Below are 12,793 nucleotides of genomic sequence, written 5' to 3'. Positions count from 1 at the left end.
GATGCAAGCTCCATTCCCCCATTCTGTTAAGCTTCCAGTTCCAGGCACCGAACAGCACCAGGATTTGAGTCTTTCAATAGCAACAGGCACCTCCAGCAGTCCATTGCAGGAAACCAGCCACACCAGGTGGCCCTCAGAGTGGTCCGCTTCTTTCAAACCCTGGAAACAAACTTTCGTTGACCATTTTGTGATCTAGCCTCTGCTTGCTAAACTAAATTCAGTCAGATTGAACATTTAAATGGAGTATTTGCTGTGCACCACATCACATTAGCGGAAGATGCAAAAATATACTAAAAGAAATAAAGCCAACACTGAAGGATTTCTCAACGGTTCAGTAGGTGAGCATGATCTGATAATTCTCCATGGAGGAATTATAGTGTTTTACTGCACAATGCTGGGTTATGCTTTATCAAAATCCTGGTGGTTAACGAGCAAGTTATTGCTTGGGACCGTCATCCCCAACCAAACATTTAATGAATACAATTCCGGCCTTGGGTGACTGTTTGTGTGGAGTTTGCACACTCTCCCCATGTCATGAAGTAGTGAGTCACACACAGGGGGAACCCCTGGTCTGAGTTGGTTCAGTGGATCGCAGTTCTACATCACTGAACAAGTGCAGGATGCTATGTTGAGTCAGGCAGGATACCCCTTCCTGAGCTATTGTGTGATCTCTGCTTTAAAAGGGAAATGCTGGGGAGGCAGGACAGGGACCGGGTATGACGTACCTTCCCAGATTGCAGTATAAAATACTCACTGTTGAGGTCCATTCATGAAAATGGCTACTTGGGATGCGGTTATGGAGGGCTGTAGCAACCTCGGAAACAAGGTCAGCATGAGATTGGGAAGAATATTTTGGAGCAGGGAAAGGGGCGGCACGGTGGCACACTGGTTAGCACTGCTGCCTCACAGCGCCAGGTTTCAATTCCGGCCTCGGGTCACTGCCTGCGTGGAGTTTGCACGTTCTCCCCGCGTGGGTTTCCACCAGGTGCTCTGGTTTCCTCCCACAGTCCAGGTTAGGTGGATTGGCCATGCTAAATTGCCTCTTAGTGTCAGGGGATTAGCAGGGTAAATATGTGGGGTTACGGGAATAGGGCCTGCATGGGATTGTGTTCGCTGCAGATTCAATGGGCCAAATGGCCTCCTTCTGCACTGTAGGGGTTCTATGAATCAAAGATTCGCCTGGTTGTTTCAAAATTCTCTATGAAGGAACTATAATGTTTTACTGCACAATGCTGGGTTATGCTTTATCAAAATCCTGGTGGTTAACGAGCAAATTAGTGCTTGGGACTGCCATCCCCAACCAAACATTTAATGAGTACAATTCCGGCCTTGGGTTACAGTCTGTGTGGAGTTTGTACATTCTTCCCATGTCTGCGTGGGTTTCCTCCAGGTGTTCCGGTTTCCTCCCACAGTCCAAAAATGTGTGGGTTAGGTGGATTGGCCATGGTAAATTGCCCCTTAGTGTCAGAGGGATTAACAGGGTAAATATGTGCGTTACGGGGATGGGTGGGATTGTGGTCGGTGCAGACTTGATGGGCCGAATGGCCTCCTTCTGCACTGTAGGGATTCTATGATTCTACAGGAACTTGAACTCAGCAGAATAATTAAAAGTATGCAGAGCTGTGCTGACAAGATGTTTTCCACATGTTACATATCCATTCAAACATCCCCTTTGTTCGTAACAAAGAGGATTTTAAAATCATACTTGAAGCAGTGATCCTGCACACTGGAATTTAACACGTATATTTTTGACAGTAGCTGGTAACATGCTTATTTGCGTTATTTTTAATTAATTAATGGGACGTGGCCGTCACTGACTGGTTCAACATTTATTGCCCAGCCCTAATTGCTCCTTGAACTCTGTGACTCAGAGAGTAGTTAAGAATCAACCATAATTGCTGTAGATCACATATTGGCCAGACTGGGTAAGGATGCAGATTTCCTTCCCTAAAGGACATTGGTGAACCAGATGAGTATTTTTTTTTTACAACAATCAACAATGATTTCACGGTCATCATTTAGAATTGTAATTCCATAAGATCATAAGACATAGGAGCAGAATTAGGCCACTCGGCCCATCGAGTCTGCTCCGCCATTCAATCATGGCTGATATTTTTCTCATCCCCATTCTCCTGCCTTTTCCCCATAACCCCTGATACCCTTATTAATCAAGAACCTATCTATCTCTGTCTTAAAGACACTCAATAATCTGGCCTCCACAGCCTTCTGCGGTAAAGGGTTCCACAGATTCTCTGGCTGAAGAAATTCCTCCTCATCTCTGTTTTAAAGGATCGTCCCTTTAGCCTGAGGTTGTCCCCGCTGGTTCTAGTTTTTCCTACTAGTGGAAACATCCTCTCCACATCCACTCTATCCAGGCCTCGCAGTATCCTGTAATTTTCAATAAAATCCCCCCTCATCCTTCTAAACTCCAATGGGTACAGACCCGGAGTCCTCAACCGTTCCTCATACGACAAGCTCTTTCATTCCAGGGATCATTCTTGTGAACCTCCTTTGGACTCTTTCCAAGGCCAGCACACTCTTCCTTAGATACGGAGCTCAGAACTGCTCACAATACTCCAAATGGGATCTGACCAGAGTCTTATACAGCCTCATTCCAAATTTTGTTTATTGATTTCAAATTTCACCATCCACTGTGGTGGGATTTTAATCCAGATTCCCAGAGCATTACCCTGCGTCTCTGGGTTATTATTCCAGTAACTAGTCCACTATGCCACCATTTTAAGTTATTCACACAAGCCAGAAATGTATGAGCAACCAATCATCAATCCCAACTGGAACACCAAACAAGACCAAAAGAATGGAACTAGAAAAGGTAATAATGGAATACATAAAATTCAGCAGAAATTTGACATTTTGAGGATACAATGATTTTTCAATTGGGAAACCTGAGAAGTGGGGAGAAGAGATCAGGGTGGATAATAGATAGAATTAAACAGATGCCAAAGGTAAGGTAAGGTTTATTTATTCGTCACAAGTAGGCTTACATTAACACTACAATGAAGTTACTCTAAAGATCCCTAGTTGCCACACTCTGACGCCCGTTCAGGTGCACTGGGGGAGAATTTAGCATGGCCAATGCACCTAACCAGCACATCTTTTGGACTGTGGGAGGAAACTGGAGCACCCAGAGGAAACCCACACAGACAGGGGGGAGAATGTGCAGACTCTGCACAGTGACCCAAGCCAGGAATCGAACCCGGCTCCCTGGCACTGTGAGGCAGCAGTGCTAACCACTGTGCTGCCCTGGATGTACATCAAGAGAAACATATTCTCTTGTAGGACATATTCCAGAATGTAAACTGGCAGATTTATTTTGATGACAAATAAAGAGTGAGTACAGGATAAACCACTGTCAAAATCAAAGTTTCCAGTCACCAGAGTCAACAGGGGTTGCAATATTTCACGAGCAGCTTACTGCCAATGGAGTTCACTGTCTCAATCTTGTTTAAGTTAAATTCTGCAACAAAGAATAAAGGCATTCATTTCAACTTGCAGTGGACTGTGAGCTCACGATAAAGGGCATTAACCTCAATTACACAAAAAAGGATGGGGTGAAGGAAGGCCAAACAGCAACAACTTAAGTAGATTGTCCTCCATAAAACGTCCATTTAAAAGTTAGATTTAAAAGCTATACAACAAGATTAGAATCCCTACAGTGCAGAAGGAGGCCATTTGGCCCATCGAGTCTGCACCAAACACAATCCCATCCAGACCCTATCCCCATAACCCCACATATTTACCCTGCTAACCCCGAGTTCAATTTAGCATGGCCAATCAACCTAACCCACACATCTTTGGAGTGTGGGAGGAAACCGGAGCACTCGGAGGAAACCCATGCAGACTCCGCACAGACAGTGACCCGAGGCCGGAACCCGGGTCCCTGGCGCTGTGAGAAAGCAGTGCTAACGACTGGGCCACCGTGCCGCCCCAACATATTCACCTAGCTTTCCATTGGACTGTTTAGACATTTAGACTTTCATTTTCTGGAGGATTGAATCACTAGGTGACATGTGACGAACAATATCCCCTTTTAACACGTTCATTTTAGGAGTGGATGAATCCTTGACCACAATCGGGTTATTAACAGGGAGTCTGGGGAGGAGTATTTTGTTTCAGAGCATGCTCTGCGGAAACTTATTATCAGTTAGATACTCTGCAAAGCAGTCCCTTATCCTGTGCAAAGCATGATGCGGAGATGCCGGCGTTGGACTGGGGTGGGCACAGTAAGAATCTCATAACACCAGGTTAACGTCCAACAGGTTCATTTGGTAGCACGAACTCTCGGAACGCTGATCCTTCATCCCCGATGAAGGAGCAGCACTCCAAAAGCTCGTGATTCCCAATGAACATGTTGGACTTTAACCTGGTATTGTGAGACTTCTTACTGTGCAAAACAAACACATAGGTTCAGTCTTGCAAAAGAGAAACATCGATAAATGAGTATTTAAACTATCATATACCATTTAACATGTATACAATGTCTTGCAGTAAAACATTTTTAGATGTTCATATACCTTTAACATCAAAAGCAGGCATGGCCTTTAAAAAAGGTGAAGCATATTAGCCAATCCTCACAGATCTCAAATTTCAGTTCAAACTCAGGCCAGATTAAAGGTTAAAAGTCGCTCAACTGGCTGTGAGGTTCATTTGTTAAATGAGTTCAGGCAATTCTCAATTCTAGTAGGCATGGAGACACCATCTCTGCTGTCACCAGACTTGTATGCCTGACGCCAAGGCTCACAAATGGTTTTACTTGGAACCCGGTTGCTGTAAAAGGCTCCCAGGAGGACAGTGGGAATGCTTTGGGCATGTCCTCTTAGCATCCCCGAAGAGGTCAAACATCACCGCGGATGTGTGGGAGAACATGGCTTGTGACTGACCAAAATGGAGGAGGTTCATTCAGGAAGACACCAACCAGATGGTTGGATTGACCAGCCATTTCAGAACCCATCAAAACTGGAGTGGTAGCAAGTCATCCTTGCTCCCAAGGGACTGTTGAAGGAGAAGAATACTGTACCTCCAATAGCCAAATACTCTTAATTCAGCAATCTCACTCACCATAGCAAGAGGTCTCACAACACCAGATTAAAGTCCAACAGGTTTGATGACAGGAAGGCTATGGCAGGTGAGGACCTAGAAACTATCATTATCACGAAAGAGGTAGCGTTGGGCAAGTTAATGGGTCTAAAGGTAGACAAGTCTCCTGGTCCTGATGGAATGCATCCCAGGGTACTAAAAGAGATGGCGGGAGAAATAGCAAATGCATTAGTGGTAATTTACCAAAATTCGCTGGACTCTGGGGTGGTTCCCGCAGATTGGAAAACAGCAAATGTGACACCACTGTTTAAAAAAGGAGGTAGACAAAAGGCGGGTAACTATAGGCCGGTTAGCTTAACTTCCGTAGTAGGGAAAATGTTTGAATCTATCATCAAAGAAGAAAGAGTGAGACATCGGGATAAAAATTGTCCCATTGGTAAGACGCAGCATGGGTTCATGAAGGGAAAGTCATGTTTGACTAATTTGCTGAAATTCTTTGAGAACATTACATGTGCAGTGGACAATGGGGAACCTGTGGATGTGGTGTATCTGGATTTCCAGAAGGCATTTGACAAGGTGCCACAGCAAAGACTGCTACATAAGATAAAGGTGCACGGTGTTGCGGGTAATGTATTAGCGTGGATAGAGGATTGAGTAACTAACAGAAAGCAAAGAGTGGAAGTAAATGGGTGTTTTTCTGGTTGGCGATCAGTGACTAGTGGTGTGCCTCAGGAATCAGTGTTGGGACCACAATTGTTTACGATTTACATTGATGATTTGGAGTTGGGGACCAAGTATAGTGTGTCAAAATTCGCAGATGACACTAAGATGAGTGGCAGAGCAAAGTGTGCAGAGGATGCTGAAAGTCTGCAAAGGGATATAGATAGTCTAAGTGAGTGGGCGAGGGTCTGGCAGATGGAGTACAATGTTGGTAAATGTGAGGTCATCCATTTTGGTAGGAATAACAGCAAAATGGGCTATTATTTAAATGGTAAAAAACTGCAGCATGCTGCTGTGCAGAGGGACCTGGGTGTCCTTGTGCAGGAATCACAAGGAGTTGGTTTGCAGGTGCAGCAGGTAATTAAGAAGGCAAATGGAATTTTGTCCTTTATTGCTAGAGGGATGGAGTTTAAAAACAGCGAGATTATGCTGCAGCTGTATAAGGTGCTGGTGAGGCCACACCTGGAGTACTGTGTACAGTTTTGGTCACCTTACTTGAGAAAGGATATACTGGCACTGGAGGGGCTGTAGAGGAGATTCACTAGATTGATTCTGCAGTTGAGAGGGTTGGCTTATGAGGAGAGACCGAGTAGATTGGGGCTATACTCATTGGAATTCAGAAGAATGAGGGGAGATCTTATATAAATATATAAGATTATGAAGGGAATAGATAAGATAGAAGCAGGCAAGTTGTTTCCACTGCCAGGTGAAACTAGAACTAGGGGGCATGGCCTCAAAATAAGGGGAAGCAGATTTAGGACTCAGTTGAGGAGGAACTTCTTCACACAAAGGGTTATGAATCTGTGGAATTCCCTGCCCAGTGAAGCAGTTGAGGCTACCTCATTGAATGTTTTTAAGGCAAGGATAGATAAATGTTTGAACAGTAAAGGAATTAAGGGTTATGGTGAGCGGGTGGGTAAGTGGAGCTGAGTCCACGAAAAGATCAGCCATGATTTTATTGAATGGCGGAGCAGGCTCGAGGGGCCAGATGGCCTACTCCTGCTCCTAGTTCTTATGTTCTTATGGAATCACGAGCTTTCAGAGGACTGCTCCTTCATACACTTACCTGATGAAGGAGCAGCGCTCCGAAAGCCCGTGATTCTAAATAAACCTGTTGGACTTTAACCTGGTGTTGTGAGACTTCTTACTGTGCCCACCCCAGTCCAACGCCGGCATCTCCACATCATCACTCACCATGGTAAGACCAAGGTGGGGAAATGACAAAATGTCAAACTGGTGCAGAGTGATGCACTCCTCTGAGATTGAGACCAGAGTCGTGGAAATGTTGCTCTGAATCTTTTGTCAATACTCAAGCTGTAGATGCATGATGTGTACACAGTGTGCCCCAATTAGGAAATGCCCTACTGCTCAGGACTAATACCACTCACTTGAAGAGCACAAAAGCTACAAAATTAATTTATGCCAACCATTATTGAAGTAGGACCAAGCTAAGCTTGTGGTATCTAACCATTTCCTCTCCGTACATGTATTACGGAAATTTATGCTTTTGTACTAAAATCATTAGAGGAAGCATTTTTGCAGCCTTAGATTTTACAAGATAGCAACAGGAGATTTTTTTTAGATGCTACAGCGAAATCTACTTCTAACTTTTGGAATCTTTAATTTAATCCACTAAGACATTCCCATGACAAGTCAACAATTGTTCAGCTAAAGAAGACTCCTCTCTTGCAGAGAACCATTTTTCAATGCATATGCTGTTATAAGTAATATGGGGAGCCAACCTTTAGTATACCATGGCACATGAACAAGTCTTACTCAATCATTTCCTGACAATTTTCTTTTTAAAAACCCGTTCACCAAAATCCTTCACAGTTGAATTGCTCCCTTTTCACATTTTCTTTCTTAATCCATTTATGGGATGTGAACATGGCTGACTAGACCAACATTTGTTGCCCATCCCTAGTTGCCCTTCAGAAGATGGTAGTGAGCCACCTTCTTGAACCGCTGAAGTCACTGAGGTGTAGGTACAGCCACAATGCTGTTAGGGAGAGAATTCCAAGATTTTGAACCTGCGACAGTGAAGGAAGGGTGATATAATTCCAAGTGAGAATAGTGAGTGACTTGGAGGGGAACATCCGGGTGGCGGTGTTCCCAGGTATCTGCTGACCTTGTCCTTCTTGATGGTTGTGGATGTGGATTTGGAAGGTGCCGCCTTAGGAACCTTGGTGGGCTCCTGCATGCACTTTCTAGATGGTACATACTGCTGCCACTGTTACTCAGTGGTGGGGGGAGTGAATGTTTGTGAAAGGAGTAGCAATCAAGCAGGCTACTTTGTCCTGGACGGTGTCAAGTGTCTGGAGTGATGTTGGAGCTACACTCATCCAGGCAAGTGGAGAGTATTCCATCACACACCTGACTTGTGCTTTGGAGAGAGTGGACAGGCTTTGGGAGTCAGGTGGTAAGTTACTCACCACAGGATTCCTAGCCTTTGACCTGCTCTGGTAGCCACAGTATTTACGTGACTAGTCCAGTTCAATTTCTGGTCAATGGTAACCCCAGGATGTTGATAGTGGGGGATTCAGCGATGGTAATGGCATTGAATGCAAAGGGTTGATGGTTAGATCCTCTCTTGTTGGGGAAGGTCTTGGGGAAGGTCATTGCCTGACAATTGTTTGGCACAAATGTCATTTGCAGGTTAGGTGGATTGACCATGCTAATTTGCCCCTTAGTGTCGGGGCACTAGCTAAGGTAAATACATGAGGTTATGGGGATAGGGTCTGGGTGGGATTGTGGTCGGTGCAGGCTCAATGGGCTGAATGGCCTCCTCCTGCACTATAGGATATTATCTAAGTCTTGCTGCATTTAGACATGGACTGCTTCAGTATCTGAGGAGCCATGAATGGTACTGAACATCATGCAATCATCAGCAAACATCCCCACTTCTGACTTTTTGGTGGAAAGGAGGTTATTGATGAAGCAGCTGAAGATAATTGGGCCTAGGACATCATCCTGCAGTCATGTCCTGGAGCTGAGACGATTGACCACCAATCATAACAACCATCTTCCTTTGTGCTAGATATGACTCCATCCAGCAGAGGGTTTACCTCTAATTCCCATTGACTCAGTCTTGCTGGGACTCCTTGATGCCATACTCGGTCAAATGCTGCCTTGGGTGCCAAAGACAGTCACACTCACCTCACCTCTAGAGTTCAGCTCTTTTATCCATGTTTGAACCAAGGCTATAATGATGTCAGGAGCTGAGTGACCCTGGCTGCACATCACTGAACAGGTTTTGCTGAGCAGGTGTTGCTTGATAGCACTGTTGACGACCCCTTCCATCACTTTACTGATGATCGAGAGTTGACTGATGGGGCTTAATTGGCTGGGTTGGATTTGTCCTTTTCTTGTGTGTAGGACATACTTGGGCAATTTTCTACACTGCCGGCTCGATGCTAGTATTGTACTTGTACAGGAACGGCTTGGCTGGGGCTAGGTGGTAAATCTCCAGTTTGATAGGTAAATACCAGAATGTTCTTTATTTTCTGTAAGCTAAACCCCTCCTCTACCCAAATGCACGAATCCCAAAAGATACCGTCCATCAAGATTGCACAATAAAAGTTGTAAAGTCAAGAAATCCACAGTTTCAAGGAAGTTAAATCTGGAGAAATAGCCTACAAGACAAGCTGGTGTATTTTTCATTCATTCATGGAACATGGGCGTCGCTGGCTGGCCAGCATTTATTGTCCATCCCTAGTTGTCTAAGGGCAGTTGAGAGTCAACCACATTGCTGTGGCTCTGAAGTCACATGTAGGCCAGACTAGGTAAGGATGGCAGATTTCCTTCCCTAAAGGGCATTAGTGAATCAGATGGGTTTTTCCGACAATCGACAATGGTTTCACGGTCATCAGTGGATTCTTAATTCCAGATCTTTTTAAAAAAAAATTCAAATTCCACCATCTGCCGTGGTGGGATTCGAACCTGGGTCTCCAGAACTGGAAGGCGAAATGTAGTAACATCCAGCAAAAAAGAACGATGCCACCAGTAAGCAGCACTTCAGAAACTGGTGAAGGTGATACAGAAGGGTTTGGGGCAAGTCTTCCCAACAATGCTCACATCTCTTAACCGTAGACAGTGAATAGACAGTGTTATTTTCAAACTAACATGTTTCAGATGCATTCAACCATTAGCATAAAACTGTCAATTACTTGGCCCCTTCCAATGCCATCTCTACTTAAGATGTGGAGATGCCGGCGTTGGACTGGGGTGGGCACAGTAAGAAGTCTCACAACACCAGGTTAAAGTCCAACAGGTTTATTTGGTATCAAATACCATAAGCTTTGGGAGCTTGCTGCTCCTTCGTCAGATGGAGTGGTTCTGACGAAGGAGCAGCAAGCTCCGAAAGCTTATGGTATTTGCTACCAAATAAACCTGTTGGACTTTAACCTGGTGTTGTGAGACTTCTTACCATCTCTACTTAACACATTATTTCCAGGTCTTTAGTTCTCACCTCCTCCATGAGTGGTTGCTTTTTAGCTAATGGGCTAAAGGGGAAAAACAGTAATAACGCTGGGCCTTTCTTCAGTTCGTTGTTTAGGAGAAGGCTCTTGCTTCCATGTGGTCGCAGCCAGCGTATAAAGGTCTCCCGATTCTCAAAAGCCCAGCTGTAGACATTCACCGCAGTGAAGTTTAAGACATGGTGAGGAAAGACCTGCAGTAGGAAGACAGACCAAAGAAGTTACAGCTCCTACTTTACAAAAAAGGAGATAAATCCGATGACCAAGATGTAATAAAAATAATCTGTGAATACACTCACTCCCCTGCAGACCAGAAAGACTGAAACCTAATTATATTGCACAGTTGTTTTGTCTCATCTTTTAAGTCTCTAATGTCACAACCAGATCCCCAGCAGTGGTGGTAGAAAAGACCATCCGGGAATGTCTCATCCACCAGCCTTAGAATCATAGAAACCCTACAGTGCAGAAGGAGGCCATTCGGCCCATCGAGTCTGCACCGACCACAATCCCACCCAGGCCCTACCCCCACATATTCACCCGCTAATCCCTCAAGGAGGATAGCATGTACAAAGAACAGTACAGCACAGGAACAGGCCCTTTGGCCCTCCCAGCCTGCGCCGACCATGGTGCCCTAACTAAACTAAAACCGCATGCATTTTCAGAGTCCGTATCCCTCCATTCCCATCCTATTCATGTATTCGTCTAGATGCCCCTGAAATGCCGCTATCGTATCTGCTCCCAGCACCTACCCAGGCAGCGCATTCCAGACATTCATCACCCTCTGTGTAAAAAACTTACCTCACACATTGCCTCTAAACTTTCCCCCATGCACCATCTACGAACTCATTTTGCAAGTAAATCATGTCCGGCCAATCATCACCATGCATTATCCACATTCATGATTCATCTGGTGCCCCATGTCATATCAACAATTTACAGTTCCCTGGCCCTAACCGCCTCCTCTTCACAACAGATGTCCAATCCCTCCATCCCCCACCAGGACAGTCTGAGTACACTCTGGTTCTTCCTGGAGCAGAGGCCCGAACAATCCCCATCTGCTCCAACGCTCCCCGCTTGGCTGAACCTGTTCTGTCACTAAATGATTCCTCCTTTAACTTGTCTCACTTCCTGCAAATAAAAGGTGTGACTATGGGTCTCGGCATGGGCCCCAGTTATGCCTGTCTTTTTGTGGTTATGTGAAACACTCCTCGTTCCACTCCTACTCTGGCAGCTGTTTTTCCCGGTACTGTGATGAGCTTCATGCTCTCAACTGGACCTGGATAAATTTATTGAATTTGCTTCCAATTTTCATCCCTCTCTCAGGTTCACATTGTCCATCTCTGACACTTTACTTCCCTTCCTTGACTTCTCTGTCTCCATTGCCAGTGATAAACCAACGAACAATATTCATTATAAACTCACCGATTTCCACAGCTAACTCGACTACAAATCCTCACACCCTGCTCCCCCCGTAAGGGCTCCATACCATTCTGCTAGAATCTCCGCCTCTGTCCCGATTATGCCACCTTCGAAAATGGCACTTCTGACATGTCTGCCATTTCCTTAACCAAGGTTTCCCTCCCACTGTGGTTGACAGGTCACTCAACCAGATTCGACCCATCTCCTGCACCTCTGCCCTGACCCCTTCCTCTTCCTCCCAGAACAATGATAAGGTCAGCCTTGTTCTCACTTTCCATCCCACCAGCCTCTGCGTTCAAGGATCATCCTCCGCCGTTTCCACCAACTCCAGCATGATGCCACCACTAAATGCATCCCCCCCCCCCCCCCCCCCCCCCCCCCACCCTGGCAGCATTCTGAAGGGACTCCTCCATCTGTGACATCCTAGCGCACTCCTCCGCCACGCCCAACTCCCCATCTCCTTCCCACAACACCTTCCCTTGCAATGATAAAAGATGCAACACCTGCCCCTTTACTTCCTCCCTCCTCTCCGTTCATGGCTCCAAATAATCCTTTCAGGTTAAACAGCATTTCACTTGCACCTCTTTCAATTTGGTTTGTTGTATTTGCTGCTCCCAATGGGGTCTCCACTACATCGGGGAGACTAAACGCAGACTGGGTGACCGCTTTGAGAAACACCTTCGCTCAGTCTGCAAGCCTGACCCTTACCTTCCTGCCGCTTGCCATTTTAATTCAGCACCTTCCTCTCATGCCCGCAAGTCCATCCTTGGCCTGTTGCAATGGTCCAGTGAAGCCCATCGCCAGCTGGAGGAGCAACATCTCATCTTCTGATTGGGCACATTGCAACCCTTGGGACTCAACCTTGAGTTCAGCAACTTTAGATTTTGACCCTCTTCCTCTCTTAAACCCCTCTTTCATTTTATTTTCTATTCATCTACTGCCTCAATGCAAAAGCCCCTCTCACACCAGGCAATTTGTCACTTGTTCCTGAAGTTGCTACTTTTCATTGCAGCTTCTATTGCTCTAACATTCTCCCTCCTTTCAGTTCCAATGAAGGGTCTATGATTTGAAATGTTAACTCTGTTCCTTTCCTAATAGATATTGGCAGACCTGTTCCAGCA

The 12,793-nt window shown here is 45.4% G+C and overlaps 1 protein-coding gene across 3 annotated transcripts in view; it reads right to left on the bottom strand.

Moving 5' to 3' along the window:
- The window catches only part of txndc11 (thioredoxin domain containing 11), a 103,828-nt gene that overhangs the window by 33,670 nt on the left and 57,365 nt on the right, over positions 1-12,793 (bottom strand). For all 3 annotated transcript variants that reach the window (XM_078240756.1, XM_078240758.1, XM_078240757.1), the window contains one exon: positions 10,247-10,447. In XM_078240756.1, the coding sequence (XP_078096882.1) occupies positions 10,247-10,447 (201 nt within the window). The remainder of the gene's footprint in view (positions 1-10,246; positions 10,448-12,793) is intronic.

The sequence above is a fragment of the Mustelus asterias genome, chromosome 23 (genome assembly GCF_964213995.1).
Source record: "Mustelus asterias chromosome 23, sMusAst1.hap1.1, whole genome shotgun sequence".
Classification (NCBI taxonomy): Eukaryota; Metazoa; Chordata; class Chondrichthyes; order Carcharhiniformes; family Triakidae; genus Mustelus; species Mustelus asterias.
Note: the sequence above shows the minus strand (reverse complement) of the source record. Positions and strands in the feature narration are given on the sequence as shown.